General features: G+C 41.8%; 3 protein-coding genes across 5 annotated transcripts in view; 1 reads left to right on the forward strand and 2 right to left on the reverse strand.

The window, feature by feature from the left end:
- Positions 1–1,460: 1,460 nt before the first annotated feature.
- On the reverse strand, positions 1,461–3,259 carry LOC311125742 (uncharacterized protein KIAA1143 homolog). Of its 2 annotated transcripts, none has more exons than XM_084158433.1 (3): positions 3,044–3,259; positions 2,553–2,694; positions 1,461–2,432 (listed from the first exon to the last, which is right to left on the reverse strand). In XM_084158433.1, the coding sequence occupies exons 1-3, from the start codon at positions 3,164–3,166 to the stop codon at positions 2,215–2,217; spliced, it is 483 nt and encodes a 160-aa protein (XP_084014559.1). In that variant the 5' UTR covers positions 3,167–3,259; the 3' UTR covers positions 1,461–2,214. The 2 variants fall into 2 exon arrangements, with proteins under 2 accessions (XP_084014559.1, XP_084014560.1); XM_084158434.1 differs by having other exon boundaries at positions 1,461–2,414; positions 3,044–3,213.
- Positions 3,260–3,285: 26 nt separating this feature from the next.
- Positions 3,286–5,493, forward strand: LOC311126352 (transmembrane protein 42-like). The gene is made up of 3 exons (XM_084158509.1): positions 3,286–3,547; positions 3,725–3,871; positions 4,487–5,493. Exons 1-3 carry the CDS (start codon positions 3,368–3,370, stop codon positions 4,619–4,621), a joined length of 462 nt encoding a protein of 153 aa, XP_084014635.1. The 5' UTR covers positions 3,286–3,367; the 3' UTR covers positions 4,622–5,493.
- A 302-nt stretch (positions 5,494–5,795) lies between these two features.
- Positions 5,796–19,059, reverse strand: part of LOC311126360 (palmitoyltransferase ZDHHC3-A-like) — a 29,135-nt gene continuing 15,871 nt past the window's right edge. The window contains exons 8-9 of one of the 2 annotated variants that reach the window (XM_084158510.1): positions 18,790–18,920; positions 5,796–8,999 (exon numbers count right to left, since the gene is read on the reverse strand). In XM_084158510.1, coding sequence (XP_084014636.1) covers positions 8,793–8,999; positions 18,790–18,920 — 338 coding nt within the window. In that variant the 3' untranslated portion in view covers positions 5,796–8,792. Of the gene's footprint in view, positions 9,000–11,169; positions 13,486–18,789; positions 18,921–19,059 lie in introns of those variants that run through there. The other variant, XM_084158511.1, reaches the window with a different exon arrangement.

The following is a 19,059-nucleotide window of genomic DNA, read 5'->3' on the forward strand; positions in this document are numbered from 1 at the left end:
TATATTTTACATTGTTTGCAAACTGATATGTGACACCTAATAATGCCAAAAATAACATGCAAAACAGGCATCCCCTAGAAAGGTTGGGCTCAATGAATGACGGGTCGCCACTGTTCATTATACACTCTGAAAAGTAAAGGTGCCTGGAAGATCCTTTTGGGTTGCCACACCGGCGGAACCATTACATTTGAAACTCCTGGAACCTTTTTGTGATGGTATGGGTTCTATTTTTAACCTTTTTAATGATATATTGTAGAGGTGGCAGCCTATCAGATTGAAGGCATGGCTTATTGGAGGCATGGCTTTCAGATAGTTATTTTTGGTCACCCGTTAGCGTAAATGTCATTCCTGTTCATGTTAAGTTTGTACACTGCAAATGAAAATATTCCTTGAATATTTATGCATAATAACATAGTCTAATATAATATTAATAATATTAACATTGCTGATTACATACAGTAATAAAGCGGGAACTATTCCAACTTTGGGATTTGTATAGGTTCTTGAGGAACTCCAGGGGTTCCTTGAGTATCTCCAGGGTTCCTCGAGTCACCACTAATTCTAAGAGTGTAGTAATTGACAGATACATTTGTGAATGGCAAGAGTCAAAAAAATGTGCACGTATAGTCCCTGTACCCTACTGCATTCAGGCGGTAGGTAGGCAATTATTTCAATGTGTTTTGTTTTTATACCATTATTAAAAAGGGTTTAATTTGTTTCCCTATATCAGCTAATGTGGTTTACTGACATCAGGTATTGTGGGTCGATTCTGATGAAGATGCCTTTACAGGTTCGACTGCCAGGGACTTAGCCTGAGTGCCAGTCTGTTTGTGGCATCATGCCAAATCCTTGTCACTCATTGTCATGGCAATGACAGCAATGGAGTTGGCAAGAGCACCAACAGATCAGGTTACCAGGGACTAGGCCCATTTGGATTTTAATGTATTTTCGAAGGAGCATGTTCCACTACTTTAGAAGTGTATATACATACAGTATGTAGTCAGCCTACTTATGAATGATCAGCATTCAGTAGATGATTAGACAGACCAACACATTACAGCCAAAGGTTATGGAGTGTGGTTACTTGATATTAACTTTGCCTTTTATTTTGCTTGTGATTGTAACCTCAAATCCATCCTTCTTATCAGTTTAACTAACTAGGTAACTAAATCAGTCCTCTGTGATTTATCATCCTGGTAACTAAATCAGTCCTCTGTGATTTATCATCCTGGTAACTAAATCAGTCCTCTGTGATTTGAAGGGCGACATGTTCTCGTAAGGTTTAAATGTAAAATGTAACACTATTTTCTTTGGGAATAAAAATGTATGTCTCTGTTTTCACTGACCTTTTTCTGCATATTGTGAAAACTGTAAAGGTATTTGCTATGAGAAGCATTCTTTCAAAAGGACCTACTTACAGACCTGCTTTATACAGAACAAACTATAACATAATACTATCGTAAGGCCTTAATGTATTTTAATTGTTACATTTCAAACTTATTCAACTAAAACCATCATTTAGAAAAACGCACACTACAATACAATCACATAGCATAATCCAACACCTTGGCATAAACAACAATGCATTGTTTAACTTAAACATCTTTTGAAGCTCCGTTGTCGAAGCTAAAACATATTTGTACATCCAATGAATTATTGACTTTAGAAGTAGAAATGTATCTCATCAACGCTCCAAACTATATTTTTGACCAAAGCCACCAGCTCATTTCTTCCCATTAGTAGCTGTTGTCACAAGGGTTACCTTGATAAATCTTAGATCCAGACCCTGTGTTGGCTATATGAAAAGTCCAGAGGGTCCACTGAAGGACGGATGAATATAGTTGTAATGAATGGATAATAGGCCCACAGTGAGTCACTATACAATTTCCAACAGCAGAGACATGTCTCATAGTCGATAAAGAATAAAAGCATCCATCTTATGTATCTAAAGATCTGATCATGAATGTGATGAAGGGGTTTGTTTCAGATACATGTCCAGATTCCACCTCCAAAAGAATGGATGACCCGTAATGTCTAAGTATCTTAGTCTAGTGGGTCAAACTACAACATGGAGCTATTCTATGTTGGGTCTTTTTGCCCATAGTAAAAGCCAACAACCGCAGTAGATCAGTTCCATAATCCATGAGTGGTTGATTGCTCTAGTCTGATAAGTCGTTGATTGCTCTAGTCTGAACTCCCTCAGTGAATTAACTTCTAGTCCTCATCCTCATCCTCTCCGAAAGAGAGAAGACTCTTGTTTTTCACCTTCTTTTCAGACTTCTCCTTTTTCTCTTCATCTTCTCCTTCACTCTTTTTCTTCTTGCTAGAGCTGGCGGTGATGCCCTGGAACTTGTCTGAGGAGCGCTTCGTGGGCTTCTTGAACAGGATCTTGCCGTCTGCAGGAGGCTTGTCTTCTGCAGGAGGCTTGTCTTCTGTAGGCAGCAAGGAGAAGAGGCAGATTAAGTTTAGACACACACACGCCAATTAACACCAAGTTCCCTTGATAGTTTAGGCTTTTAAATCAATTTATTTGTACAATTAATTGTTCTTACCTTTTTCTGTACCATCCTTTACCCCTTTTATCTGTAACACTTCTTCAGCGCTCAGATCTCCCTTTTCGAGAATGACAACTTGAGGCAACTCATCTTCACGATCACTGCCACTGTCATCCTCCAAGGCTGGCATCTCTAGACGCTGCAGGAAAGGAGACAGGGTTAAATATCACCATATTGACATCATGCCAGCCTCCCTGTCCATGTTAAAGGTACACATATCTGCAAAAATAGCCCTTCATGTCAATGAAATATCTATAGTAGTCAAGGAATTGAATTCTGTGAGGGAAAAACGAATAATTTGGAGGGTGGTCAACTCTCCTGTAGAGTTAGCTAATTACGTTCCTTGACTAGCTGAATCAAGGTGTTAGAGCAGGGCTAAAACAACAACCTGCACATAGAGTAGCTTGCCATATATCCACAGATATACTGTAGCTCTACGTGCCACCTAGTCTATTTTCCATAGGCTAGCTAGCACATTAGCGAAATACCTTGGTATCAATGGTGGGTCCTTCCTTAAATCCAACATCGTTCTTGAATTTCTTTAAAAATGACGGCTCTGCTGGTTTCACCCACGATACGTTCGCTTTCGGACTCTTATTCATCTTAGCCATTTTGATAGTTAGAACAAATGAATGAAACAAGGGAATTTCAGGTTGTGTTTAGCGTAACATTAAATCGTCATCACCCTGCGCCCGCTGAAGGTCATATGATCCCAGAGGTGAATCTGATTGGTTGAATCGAGTGAAGACTTTTAGACAAGGAAGTAGTCAAATATGTGACAGTACAGTCTCTAGTTTAGATACTAAATAAACATGATCTCAGGTGCATTTTATGCATTATTAGCGGGCTTTCTTGGAGCCGTTGCCTCCTCGTCAGCCAAGCTATCTCTGGGCTCAGACTACCTCAAAGGGATGTGTAAAACAGGGTTGAAAGCCTGGGCTCAGGATGGGGACTACAGGATTATTCAGGAGGAAACATCACCCTGCGAATGGGTGAGTGTGTATCTATATGAATGTATCATTTTCAAATTGTGTGTGTGAGAGCAATAGAGATTGTGTGTGAGATACCATTCTACCAGAGACCACTAACAAGTCCTATTGTATTCCAGCTCCACATCCCTCTGTGGCTGCTGTTCAACTGTAATGCTGTGATGTGGTGTAATGTTTCAGCTCCACATCCCTCTGCGGCTGCTGTGTGGAGGACTACTGTTCACCAGTAATGCTGTGATGTGGACCTTCTTCTCCAAGGCTCTGAGACACTCCTCCTCCTCAGCCCGGGCCACGGTCACCACCACCGCATCCAACTTTGTATCCTCTGTGAGTAGGGCAACTGGTTGATATCCATCAGGGCATGTATTCATAAAATGTCTCAGAGTAGGAGTGCTGACCTTATGATCAATTTCACCTTTTAGATCATAATGAATAATGAATTTATGAATACGACCCCAGATCGCATCACTCCTCCTCTGAGATGCTTTATGAATACGACCCCAGATCGCATCACTCCTCCTCTGAGATGCTTTATGAATACGACCCCAGATCTCAGTACTCCTCCTCTGAGATGCTTTATGAATACGACCCCAGATCTCATCACTCCTCTGAGATGCTTTATGAATACGACCCCAAAGCTCATCATCCCTCCTCTGAGATGCTTTATTAATACGACCCCAGATCTCATCACTCCTCTGAGATGCTTTATGAATACGACCCCAAAGCTCATCATCCCTCCTCTGAGATGCTTTATTAATACGACCCCAGATCTCAGCTATCCAATTTATATGAACAACTCACTTACAGTACAGAACGTTGACCATAAGACCATAGTGGAACTACATTATTGGAGCAATGACATCTGTGAATCAATGTGTGGATGAAAGTATTATTGGCTATTTATGTTGTCAATCCCACTTACATCATCTGTACCGTCTTTAGGCATTCCTTGGGAAGCTGATCTTTGGTGAGACCCATGCAGCACTGTGGTGGGTGGGCATCTCTCTAACTCTCTCAGGTTTACTGGTGCTGCACAGATCGACTTCTCGACCAGCAGAGGCCAAGAAGGAAGAGTGAAGGACTGTCCACATGTGAAATAACAATACCACTGCATCAATCATCCTACTGTACATTTACATTACATTTACGTCATTTAGCAGACGCTCTTATCCAGAGCGACTTACAGTTAGTGCATACATTATTCTTTATTTTATTTTCATACTGGCCCCCCGTGGGAATCGAACCCACAACCCTGGCGTTGCAAACGCCATGCTCTACCAACTGAGCTACCTCCCTGCCGGCCATTCCCTCCCCTACCCTGGACGACGCTGGGCCAATTGTGCGCCGCCCCATTGGTCTCCCGGTTGCGGCCGGCTACAGCAGAGCCTGGATACGAACCAGGATCTCTAGTGGCACAGCTAGCACTGCGATGCAGTGCCTTAGACCACTGCGCCTCACTGTTTCATCCTACTGTACAGCCTCACTGTTTCACAAACACTTTCTGGCTCAAATAATCTGGATTTCACGAGAAATGTTCTGTTATCAGAATGGGCTTTGATGGTGTCAGTCACACATTGGATTTCATGGCATGTTACAACTGACGGTACAGTGGGGAAAAAAAGTATTTAGTCAGCCACCAATTGTGCAAGTTCTCCCACTTAAAAAGATGAGAGGCCTGTAATTTTCATCATAGGTACACGTCAACTATGACAGACAAAATGAGAATTTTTTCCCCAGAAAATCACATTGTAGGATTTTTTATGAATTTATTTGCAAATTATGGTGGAAAATAAGTATTTGGTCAATAACAAAAGTTTCTCAATACTTTGTTATATACCCTTTGTTGGCAATGACACCGGTCAAACGTTTTCTGTAAGTCTTCACAAGGTTTTCACACACTGTTGCTGGTATTTTGGCCCATTTGCAAATAAATTCATTAAAAATCCTACAATGTGATTTTCTGGATTTTTTTCCCTCAATTTGTCTGTCATAGTTGACGTGTACCTATGATGAAAATTACAGGCCTCTCTCATCTTTTTAAGTGGGAGAACTTGCACAATTGGTGGCTGACTAAATACTTTTTTCCCCCACTGTATATGGATTCTAACATGGTATGTTACAACTGACATGTTTCTATTGTCTTACTGTCTCTAGGTATTATATAACCAAGGTCTGCACTCCATACACAAACATGATCATGCTTTTCTCCACTACACATTATTATACAAACAAAGAATTTTGAATAATACCATTAAGATTAAGATGTATATTTTATTGAAAATATTGTAATGACCAGTAAGACTAAATGCATATCAATTCATTGAAATAAGAGTTTTGTAAATAAACCTTTACATTTTACATTTACGTCATTTAGCAGACGCTCTTATCCAGAGCGACTTACATGAAATATCTTGTCACTTAATCTCTGACTGACATGTTCTTTATTCTGTAGTCGAGCTAATATGAGAACCAATCAATACATGGATAAACAAAGATAGCATCATTGACAACTTCCCTTTTATTCAAATGTTAGAGTAAACAATAGTGGTCCCATGATATGGAGCTTTCATTTGACTGTAGAAGTAGTATTACCATCCTGTACAAAAGGATAAAGTGCAGTACAACCATTCACTACTATCTAACCCCCTTCACTATCATCTAACCCCCCTTCACTATCATCTAACCTCATTCACTATCATCTAACCCCCTTCACTATCATCTAACCCCATTCACTATCATCTAACCCCCCTACACTATCATCTAACCCCCCATACACTATCATCTAACCCCCCATACACTATCATCTAACCCCCCATACACTATCATCTAACCCCCCATACACTATCATCTAACCCCATTCACTATCATCTAACCCCCCTTCACTATCATCTAACCTCATTCGCTATCATCTAACCCCCCTACGCTATCATCTAACCCCCCTATGCTATCATCTAACCCCATTCACTATCATCTAACCCCATTCACTATCATCTAACCCCCCTAGACTATCATCTAACCCCCTTCACTATCATCTAACCTCATTCACTATCATCTAACCCCATTCACTATCATCTAACCCCCCTAGACTATCATCTAACCCCCCTTCACTACTATCTAACCCCCTTCACTATCATCTAACCTCATTCACTATCATCTAACCCCCCTACGCTATCATCTAACCCCATTCACTATCATCTAACCCCCCTACACTATCATCTAACCCCATTCACTATCATCTAACCCCATTCACTATCATCTAACCCCAATCACTATCATCTAACCCCATTCACTATCATCTAACCCCCATAGACTATCATCTAACCCCCCTAGACTATCATCTAACCCCCCTAGACTATCATCTAACCCCCCTAGAATATCATCTAACCCCCCTTCACTACTATCTAACCCCCTTCACTATCATCTAACCTCATTCACTATCATCTAACCCCCCCTTCACTATAATCTAACCCCCCTTCACTATCATCTAACCCTCCTACACTATCTAACCCCCCTACACGATCATCTAACCCTCATTCAATAAATGTGTTTGCGCTACATGTTCCAGATTAAGACAATGATAATAAATGCATGACAATTGTATGTTAACATTTGAATGTTATTGAACATTAATAATGGAATGTTTAGATAAGGCCCTTTAATTAAAACACACTTATAAAGGTAATGTAATTCTCTGACATGATAATACAGACATAAAAAAAAGGTTAAAAACTGTTACCACCTCATTTGCATACCTTGCAGAATAAGGCTAGTAACTGTCAATTCTCAGTTTGACAGTTTATAAGGCACTCAGTGAAGTAAGAGTAGAGGAAGGCCACAGACAGTCTAGATTCTGCACAGTCCACAGGTCACTTCTAGAGCTCTTCCCTCAATACAACTGAACCATGCAGAGCTGCGTATGCATGAGATGCTCTTGAGTACTGAAAAAGCATGTTTGGGTCAATCCAACTCATCCTTGTTGAATTTATACCTCATTCACATCACCAGGGGCATAGACCTGGACATTTTGTGGGTCATTCTAAGGATTGAGTCCCTTTAAGGCTTTGGTCCAAGCAGCAGTAGCACTGTAGGAAGACACCACACTAGACTAGTGTAGTCTCTATAGAAACACTGTAGGAAGACACCACACTAGACTAGTGTAGTCTCTATAGAAACACTGTAGGAAGACACCACACTAGACCAGTGGTCTCTATAGAAGCACTGTAGGAAGACACCACACTAGACTAGTGTAGTCTCTATAGAAACACTGTAGGAAGACACCACACTAGACCAGTGGAGTCTCTATAGAAGCACTGTAGGAAGACACCACACTAGACCAGTGGAGTCTCTATAGAAATAGAATGAATAGAACTGGCGTCCCCATTCAAGCCTAGTCCAGACCCCACTCTCCCAGGGTGTCTCAGGGGGAGTTGGGATATGCAAAAAATGAAATGTCCAATTCACTCATGTGTATAATACACACCTGTCCATGTGTGAAACAGGACCAATGGAAGCACCCTCCTGATCATTATTATTAAGTCAATGACAGCATAATGGATCACAATACCAGGCATCCATAGCGAGCGTACCCATGAGTTAACCAGTAAAATTGCCAGGGTTATAACCAGGCATCCATAGCGAGCGTACCCATGAGTTAACCAGTCTTATTGCCAGGGTTATAACCAGGCATCCATAGCGAGCGTACCCATGAGTTAACCAGTCTAATTGCCAGGGTTATAACCAGGCATCCATAGGGAGCGTACCCATGAGTTAACCAGTCTAATTGCCAGGGTTATAACCAGGCATCCATAGCGAGCGTACCCATGAGTTAACCAGTCTAATTGCCAGGGTTATAACCAGGCATCCATAGCGAGCGTACCCATGAGTTAACCAGTCTAATTGCCAGGGTTATAACCAGGCATCCATAGCGAGCGTACCCATGAGTTAACCAGTCTAATTGCCAGGGTTATAACCAGGCATCCATAGCGAGCGTACCCATGAGTTAACCAGTCTTATTGCCAGGGTTATAACCAGGCATCCATAGCGAGCGTACCCATGAGTTAACCAGTCTAATTGCCAGGGTTATAACCAGGCATCCATAGGGAGCGTACCCATGAGTTAACCAGTCTAATTGCCAGGGTTATAACCAGGCATCCATAGCAAGCGTACTCAGGAGTTAACCATTCTAATTGCCAGGGTTATAGGTGCCACGCCCATTCTATTCGTTCTATTTCTATGGGAGTCTATGATACTAGACCAGTGGTATCTCTATGACGTCCTCCTCGATGATCTCCCCTTGTGGCACCACCATGTGGGCATTGGGATCCCTCTTACACTGGAGGTCAGAGAAGGGGCTGAGCCAGGATGGGGAGAAGGGCCCTCCAAACGCTGACTTCATGGCCTCCCAGCACGAAGTCTTCTCCCACCTGGCCTGCTCCCCCTTCAGACGCTCGATGCCCTGGACAGAGAGAGAACACAGTGAGCTGTAGACAGAGGGACTGAATCAAACATTTAATCATTTAGGGGTCAAATGTTCACTTAGTCATGCATTGGTTTCAATGGGAGAGAAAGTGAAAATGTGACATAAGTGTCTGGTTTCCTGAACCCAGATGAACTCCTCTTGGACTAACATGCAGGCTCAATGGAGAATCTGTGGGTGTGGAAACCAGGCCATACTATTCTGAGAAGGCATGGACACTGACAGTGTGGTCTTTTCCTATGTGTTGAAGTTGGCACAAAACAATGCAGTGAACAGACTCCTATGTGTTGGTGAAGTTGGCACAAAACAATGCAGTGAACAGACTCCTATGTGTTGGTGAAGTTGGCACAAAACAATGCAGTGAACAGACTCCTATGTGTTGGTGAAGTTGGCACAAAACAATGCAGTGAACAGACTCCAGGCTAATTATGTCAATAAAAGACATCCATGCATCCCGGGTCTTAAACGTAAACCTATAATGACTCCGGAGACAATAAGAAACGTTCAGAAACACATGCATGATGCTTTGTTGTTCAGGAAACTCATTCATTCCACAGTAACGTTAAGTGTGTACAGCACGACAAAATGTAAGTTGCCTCCATTCTGTCTGTTGCAGGCTTACCTCCGTCCCATACCATTCAGAAAGCAGCAAGTCTGACAGCCTCAAGGCTCAGAGAGACAGTTAAAAGCTTCACTAGAAGTGGTAGGAGACACATCAGTAACCAAAGCCAATGCAGAGTGAGGATAGATATACAGTGGATTGCGAAAGTATTCACCCCCCTTGGCATTTTTACTATGTTGTTGCCTTACAACCTGGAATTAAAATAGATTTTTTGGGGGGTTTGTATCATTTGATTTACACAACATGCCTACCACTTTGAAGATGCAAATAATTTGTATTGTGAAACAAACAAGAAATAAGACAAAAAAACAGAAAACTTGAGCGTGCTTAACTATTCACCCCCCCCAAAGTCAATACTTTGTAGAGCCACCTTTTGCAGCAATTACAGCTGCAAGTCTCTTGGGGTGTCTCTATAAGCTTGGCACATCTAGACACTGGGATTTATGCCCATTCTTCAAGGCAAAACTTCTCCAGCTCCTTCAAGTTGGATGGGTTCCGCTGGAGTACAGCAATCTTTAAGTCATACCACAGATTCTCAATTGGATTGAGGTCTGGCCTTTGACTAGGCCATTCCAAGACATTTAAATGTTTGCCTTAAACCACTCAAGTGTTGCTTTAGCAGTATGCTTAGGGTCATTGTCCTGCTGGAAGGTGAACCTCCGTCCCAGTCTCAAATCTCTGGAAGACTGAAACAGGTTTCCCTCAAGAATGTCCCTGTATTTAGCACCATCCATCATTCCTTCAATTCTGACCAGTTTCCCAGTCCCTGCTGATGAAAAACATCCCCACAGCATGATGCTGTCACCACCATGCTTCACTGTGGGGATGGTGTTCTCGGGGTGATGAGAGGTGTTGGGTTTGCGCCAGACATAGCGTTTTCCTTGATGGCCAAAAAGCTTCTTCCGTATGTTTGGGGAGTCTCCCACATGCCTTTTGGTGAACACCAAACATGTTTGCTTATTCTTTGTCTTAAGCAATGGCTTTTTTCTGGCCATTCTTCCGTAAAGCCCAGCTCTGTGGAGTGTACGGCTTAAAGTGGTCCTATGGACAGATACTCCAATCTCCGCTGTGGAGCTTTGCAGCTCCTTCAGGGTTATCTTTGGTCTCTCTGATTAATGCCCTCCTTGCTTGGTCCATGAGTTTTGGTGGGCGGCCCTCTCTTGGCAGGTTTGTTGTGGTGCCATATTCTTTCCATGTTCAAAGTATCTGATATTGTTTTATAACCCAACCCTGATCTGTCCATCTCCACAACTTTGTCCCTGATCTGTTTGGAGAGGTCCTTGGTCTTCACGGTGCCGCTTGCTTGGTGGTGCCCCTTGCTTAGTGGTGTTGCAGACTCTGGGGCCTTTCAGAACAGGTGTATATATACACTGAGATCATGTGACAGATCATGTGACACTTAGATTGCACACAGGTGGACTTTATTTAACTAATTATGTGACTTCTGAAGGTAATTGGTTGCACCATATCTTATTTAGGGGCTTCATAGCAAAGGGGGTGAACACATATGCATGCACCACTTTTCCGTTATTTATTTTTTTCATCCCACTTCACCAATTTGGACTATTTTGTGTATGTCCATTACATGAAATCCAAATAAAAATCCATTTAAATTACAGGTTGTAATGCAACAAAATAGGGGGATGAATACTTTTGCAAGGCACTGTAGGTGCATGCATACAAACACCCATTGCAATGACACGATATAACAGTTCCTTGGAGAAAGATCATTAATATGGATATGACATGAAAAAAATAACAGCTTCTTAAACAAATCAGAAATATTTATTCTTTCTCTGCGCCAGTGTTGAAAAATATCAGTAAAAAAAAAAAAAGAACCATCTGTGTTAGGTTTTCACTAGCTTGTTCACAGGCAAGACATGGCAGCAGCAGTGTCAGGTCGACTCCCAAATGGCACCCTATTACATTTACATTTTAGTCATTTAGCAGACGCTCTTATCCAGAGCGACTTACAGGAGCAATTAGGGTTAAGTGCCTTGCTCAAGGGCACAGACAGATTTTCCACCTAGTCGGCTCTGAGATTAGAACCAGCGACCTTTCGGTTACTGGCACAACGCTCTTACCCACTAAGATACCTGCCGCCTATTCCCTATATAGTGCACTACTTTAGACCAGGGTCCATGGGGCTATAGTCATAAGTAGTGCACTATATAGGGAATAGGGTGCCATTTTGGGATGCATCCTCAGTTAGGTGACAGTCCTACTCAACAACCATCCATTCAAACTAAACAGAATAAAAACAGAAAGCAAAGAAAGACACAGGAGAAGAACAATCCCAATGTTGAACAATGACATAATGGGCCGGTTTCCAAGAGACAGATTACTCCTACTCAAAAGCATTATCAATAGAGATTGAAAGAGATGTTTAGTCCAGGCTTAATCTGTGTCTGGGAAACCAGCCCAATTAAGTTTTTTCAAGCATACAAAAGATCACACAAGAGAAAGTAAACATTATAAACTCCACTGATAGATACATCTCAGGAAAAGTGCATATTTGTCATGACTCATGATGTGTAACCAGCTGGACATATTTTGATGTTGATATTCAAGTAAAACTACTACTGCATAATCAGCTTTGTTGGTTAATATTTTAGAATTTTACTTTGCAAAATATATTTGAACTGTTAAGTTAATTTTGTGAATCACTACTTCCCTCTGGTTTCCACGTCTCCTGAATAACTCAAAATTAAGTTTCATTCCAACATAAAACGTATATTCTGGAGAAACTACAGAATACAAATAGTATTTTTCAAGTGCTTGGGTGATTGAGAAATATGCTGAATTTGGCACACATAGAAACTAGAAAGCAGGATCAATGAGTTACCGGCAACTTTCACACATGAAATATTCTGAAACAACTCCATGTTTTCTTGTTCCTAAAGAAGGATAAACCTGAAAGGAGCGGCATGATATGCTGTAACTTTAACTTTCTTTATACACAAGAAAATATGAGTGTTTAACAAAGTAAGATGGCTAACCTACTGATCCTCAACACCCTATACTTCCATCTGGCTTTAAAAGCCTCTCAAACGGTCAACTGTACAGGCCTAGTGAAAAGACAATATGTGTTCCCTGTGCTGGGTTAGGAGGAGGGAGGGGTTTAGTTTTGACTGACAGGAGGACGGAAGGTAGCCTGAGTGCCAGATCGGTTTGTGCTATTATGCCAACTCCTGAGTTGACATGACAGCACCAACAAACTGGCACTCAAGCTAGAACTGCGGAGAGAGGAGAGAACAGAGGGGAGAGAGGAGAAAACAGAGGAGTGAACAGAGGGGAGAGAGAACAGAGGGCAGAGAGGAGACACAGAGGGGAGAGACGAGAGAACAGAGGGAAAAGTGATTCAGAAAAACAAACAAATCAACAACATACATAAGAGTTAAAACAGGCAAAGTTTTTTACAAGTTTGAAAGTTTTAGAATATATATTTTTCTCTGCAACTCCACTTCACTTTTGTTCCCAAGCAACATAAAAAAAAAATGTGGCAATGTAAAAAGCACAATCGATAAATTGTTCAGAGTTAGAGGGATTCCAATCCCGTTCAGCATTGTGAAGGAGTGTTGGGGAGGAGAGTCAGGGTGAGGTGGAGGGATGGGGGTGGAGGAATGGAGCGGTGTTAACACCTCTGTCTCAGAGTTTGCTTCCCCCGGGTGGCTAAGCTCAGACCACATACTGGTAGGATTCAGCCTTCCCATGGGCCCTCCCAGGTCGGGTCAACGGGATAAACCAGAACATGGAGAAGGGGTGTCCAAATACCGCCTTCATGTTCATCCACTTAGTTTTTTTAGCCCATCTTCTCTCCTCCTTTTTCAACTGTTCTATGCCCTGAAAACGAGAGACAACCAAACTTCAGTGTACTGTGTGTGTACTGTGAACCAATCAAACTACTTCCTCCCTGACTGTTATTCTAACTGACGAATCACAGGACCCCCTTTGCTTTTTCCTTTTGATTTAAAACCTCTTTCACTCTAAAGTCAGGACGTGGCTTAAGCTATGACTACCTGAGCACAGACAGACTAAATGTCCATAGACTAATGTGCTGACTAAATGTCCATAGACTAATGTGCTGACTAAATGTCCATAGACTAATACGTTGACTAAATGTCCATGGACTAATACGTTGACTAAATGTCCATAGACTAATACGTTGACTAAATGTCCATAGACTAATACGTTGACTAAATGTCCATAGACTAATACGTTGACTAAATGTCCATAGACTAATACGTTGACTAAATGTCCATAGACTAATACGTTGACTAAATGTCCATAGACTAATACGTTGACTAAATGTCCATAGACTAATGCGTTGACTAAATGTCCATAGACTAATGCGTTGACTAAATGTCCATAGACTAATACGTTGACTAAATGTCCATAGACTAATACGTTGACTAAATGTCCATAGACTAATACGTTGACTAAATGTCCATAGACTAATACGTTGACTAAATGTCCATAGACTAATGTACTGACTAAATGTCCATAGACTAATACGTTGACTAAATGTCCATGGACTAATACGTTGACTAAATGTCCATAGACTAATACGTTGACTAAATGTCCATAGACTAATACGTTGACTAAATGTCCATAGACTAATACGTTGACTAAATGTACATAGACTAATACGTTGACTAAATGTCCATAGACTAATACGTTGACTAAATGTCCATAGACTAATACGTTGACTAAATGTCCATAGACTAATGTGCTGACTAAATGTCCATAGACTAATGTGCTGACTAAATGTCCATAGACTAATACGTTGACTAAATGTCCATGGACTAATACGTTGACTAAATGTCCATAGACTAATACGTTGACTAAATGTCCATAGACTAATACGTTGACTAAATGTCCATAGACTAATACGTTGACTAAATGTACATAGACTAATACGTTGACTAAATGTCCATAGACTAATACGTTGACTAAATGTCCATAGACTAATACGTTGACTAAATGTCCATAGACTAATACGTTGACTAAATGTCCATAGACTAATGCGTTGACTAAATGTCCATAGACTAATGCGTTGACTAAATGTCCATAGACTAATACGTTGACTAAATGTCCATAGACTAATACGTTGACTAAATGTTCATAGACTAATGTACTGACTAAGTGTCCATAGACTAATGTACTGACTAAATGTCCATAGATAAATGGTTGACTAAATGTCCATAGACTAATACGTTGACTAAATGTCCATAGACTAATACGTTGACTAAATGTCCATAGACTAATACGTTGACTAAATGTCCATAGACTAATGTACTGACTAAATGTCCATAGACTAATACGTTGACTAAATGTCCATAGACTAATACGTTGACTAAATGTCCATAGACTAATACGTTGACTAAATGTTCATAGACTAATGTACTGACTAAATGTACATAGACTAATACATTGACTAAATGTTCATAGACTAATACGTTGACTAAATGTCCATAGACTAATATGTTGACTAAATGTCCATAGACTAATACGTTGACTAAATGTCCATAGACTAATGTACTGACTAAATGTCCATAGACTAATGTACTGACTAAATGTCCATAGACTAATGTGTTGACTAAATGTCCATAGACTAATGTACAGTGCATTCGGAAAGCATTCAGACCCCTTGACTTTTCCACATTTTGTTACGTTACAGCGTTATTCTAAAATGAATTAAATAGTTTTTTTTCTCATCAATCTAAACACAATACCCCATAATGACAAAGCAAAAACAGGTTTTTAGAATTTTCTCCCCAAGAAATAAAATAAAAACTGAAATATCACATTTACATAAGTATTCAGACCCTTTACTTAGTACTTTGTTGAAGCACCTTTGGCAGCGTTTCCACCCTCGAGTCTTCTTGGGTATCACACTACAAAGCTTGGCACACCTGTATTTGGGGAGTTTCTCCCATTCTTCTCTGCAGATCCTCTGAAGCTCTGTCAGGTTGGATGGGGAGTGTCGCTGCACAGCTATTTTCAGGTCTCTCCAGAGATGTTCGATCATGTTCAAGTCCAGGCTCTGGCCACTCAAGGACATTCAGAGACTTGTCCCTAAGCCACTCCTGCGTTGTCTTGGCTGTGTGCTTAGGGTCGTTGTCCTGTTGGAAGGTGAACCTTCGCCCCAGTCTGAGGTCCTGAGCGCTCTGGAACAGGTTTTCATCAAGGATCTCTCTGTACTTTGCTCCGTTAATCTTTCCCTCGATCCTGACTAGTCTCCCAGTCCCTACCGCTGAAAAATATCCCCACTGCATGATGCTGCCACCACCATGCTTCACCATAGGGATGGTGCCAGGTTTCCTCCAGACGTGACGCTTGGCATTTAGGCCAAAGAGTTCAATCTTTGTTTCATCAGACCAGAGAATCTTGTTTCTCATGGTCTGAGAGTCTTTAGGTGCCTTTTGGCAAACGCCAAGTGGGCTGTCATGTGCCTTTTACTGAGGAATGGCTTCCGTCTGGCCACTCTACCATACGGGCCTGATTGGTGGAGTCCTGCAGAGATGGTTGTCCTTCTGGAAGGTTGTCCCATCTCCACAGAGGAACTCTGGAGCTCTGTCAGAGTGACCATTGGGTTCTTGGTCACCTCCCTGACCAAGGCCCTTCTCCCCCGATTACTCAGTTTGGCCTGGCGGCCAGCTCTAGGAAGAGTCTTGGTGGTTCCAAACTTCTTCCATTTAAGAATGATGGAGGCCACTGTGTTCTTGGGGACCTTCAATGCTGCAGAAAGGTTTTTGTACCCTTCCCCAGATCTGTGCCTCGACACAATCCTGTCTCGGAGCTCTACGGACAATTCCTTCGACCTCATGGCTTGGTTTTTGCTCTGACATGCACTGTCAACTGTGGGACCTTATATAGACAGGTGTGTGCCTTTCCAAATCATGTCCAAGCGATTGAATTTACCACAGGTGGACTCCAATCAAGTTGTAGTAACATCAAGGATGTTCAATGGAAACAGGATGCACCTGAGCTCAATTTCGAGGCTCATAGCAAAGGGTCTGAATACTTATGTAATAAGGTATTTCTGTTGGGGGGGGGGGGGGGTTTATGAGGAAAACAAATAATTTAATCCATTGTAACGTAACAAAATGTGGAAAAAGTCAAGGGGTCTGAACACTTTCCGAATGCACTGTATTGACTAAATGTAAATACACTGTACACTGAGGTCTAATGAACATCATTCCCCACTTCTGAGGCTCCATGAGAGAGAATACAGCCAGACATGTTGTCTATTTCTAGGAATACAACCTAGCCCTAACTATGTAACCTAGCCCTAACTATGTAACCTAGCCCTAACTATACAAGCTAGCCCTAACTATTTACATTTTACGTCATTTAGCAGACGCTCTTATCCAGAGCGACTTACAGTTAGTGAATACATTTTTTTATATATACTGGCCCCCCGTGGGAATCGAACCCACAACCCTGGCGTTGCAAACGCCATGCTCTATCAACTAAGCTACATCCCTGCCGGCCATTCCCTCCCCTACCCTGGACGACGCTGGGCCAATTGTGCGCCGCCCATGAGTCTCCCGGTCGCGGCAGGCTGCGACAGAGCCTGGATTCGAACCAGGATCTAGTGGCACAGTTAGCACTGCGATGCAGTGCCTTAGACCACTGCGCCACTCAGGACACTATACAACCTAGCCCTAACTATACAACCTAGCCCTAACTATACAACCTAGCCCTAACTATGTAACCTAGCCCTAACTATACAACCTAGCCCTAACTATGTAACCTAGCCCTAACTATGTAACCTAGCCCTAACTATGTAACCTAGCCCTAACTATGTAACCTAGCCCTAACTATGTAACCTAGCCCTAACTATGTAACCTAGCCCTAACTATGTAACCTAGCCCTAACTATGTAACCTAGCCCCAACTATACAACCTAGCCCTAACTATACAACCTAGCCCCAACTATACAACCTAGCCCCAACTATACAACCTAGCCCTAACTATACAACCTAGCCCTAACTATGTAATCTAGCCCTAACTATAAAACCTAGCCCTAACTATAAAACCTAGCCCTAACTATACAAAGTAGCCCTAACTACACAATCAGGCCTGAAGTTGCAGACAAAAAGATGTTAGAGCATGAAAGCAGAGTTAGTTTAGTTAGAGTTTTAAAGCACTAAACGTTGTACAGAGAGATCTACAGTCTACTCACTACATGGTTTATGACGGTACAGAACCATCAGAGGAAACTGATCCTTTCTCACAGAGAGATCTACAGTCTACTCACTACATGGTTTATGACGGTACAGAACCATCAGAGGAAACTGATCCTTTCTCACAGAGATACCTACAGTCTACTCACTACATGGTTTATGACGGTACAGAACCATCAGAGGAAACTGATCCTTTCTCACAGAGAGATCTACAGTCTACTCACTACATGGTTTATGACGGTACAGAACCATCAGAGGAAACTGATCCTTTCTCACAGAGAGATCTACAGTCTACTCACTACATGGTTTATGACGGTACAATAGAGGAAACTGATCCTCTCACACAGATACATGGACACGTTTCTTCATACTTGCTGACAGTAAACTCAACAGAGCATCTGCAAGCCTTGGCTGAATTTTATGTTCAAGTTTCAAGTTGAAGATTTCCTTTATATAGGAAACTCACTGTTACTGTAGAAACAAGACTAGACTCATAACTCCCACAAGGAGATGATCCAACTACAAGCAGAGCCTTTTATATACACTCTTAGACACTAACTTCCACTTAAGTCCAATTTTCAGGAGACTAAGTGAACATTTTACTAAGTGGAAGTTAGGATTCACCTCTTTGTGGGTAAGCTGTTGTAGAGAGGTTAAGGTTCATAGGTCATACATACAGTAGATAAGCACCAAAGCAACAGCAGTGGGGAGCAGACTTGGCTTAAATACACAGGTCAAATACTTGAGGTGCACTTGATTAAGTTTGCCTGTCCAATGTAATAGGCCCAGCTGAAATGCCAATGGAATAGTCATAAGAGTGCAAACTCCACCCTGCACATCAGTCAAGCTAAATAAAGCACACCTAAAGCATTTGACATAACATTACATATTTAATCCAGGTCTGATGAAGAGGAGGTGAAGGACAGAAGAGAGGAGCATGGTGGTCTAATACTTACTGTCTCATCTGTACAGATGGAATGGACCTGAGTCCCGAACATCACGGAGGTGAAGAGGAGGAAGAGGAGGGCCTCAAAGCACAGGAGGATGAGGAGGATGACGGTCGCAGGAGGTGAGAAGGAACTGCACTCTGGGAGTTGGAGTTCAGGAGGGAGGGGAGGGAGGGAGGGGAACATTTACACTCACAGCACAGTGAAAGCAACATTTCTAGACGGGCTGATGTGGTCTAGGCAGCTATATGCTGGATGCTAAGCATATTGTACATCAGT

This window comes from Coregonus lavaretus (assembly GCF_964263955.1).
Source record: "Coregonus lavaretus genome assembly, chromosome: 3".
NCBI lineage: Eukaryota > Metazoa > Chordata > Actinopteri > Salmoniformes > Salmonidae > Coregonus > Coregonus lavaretus.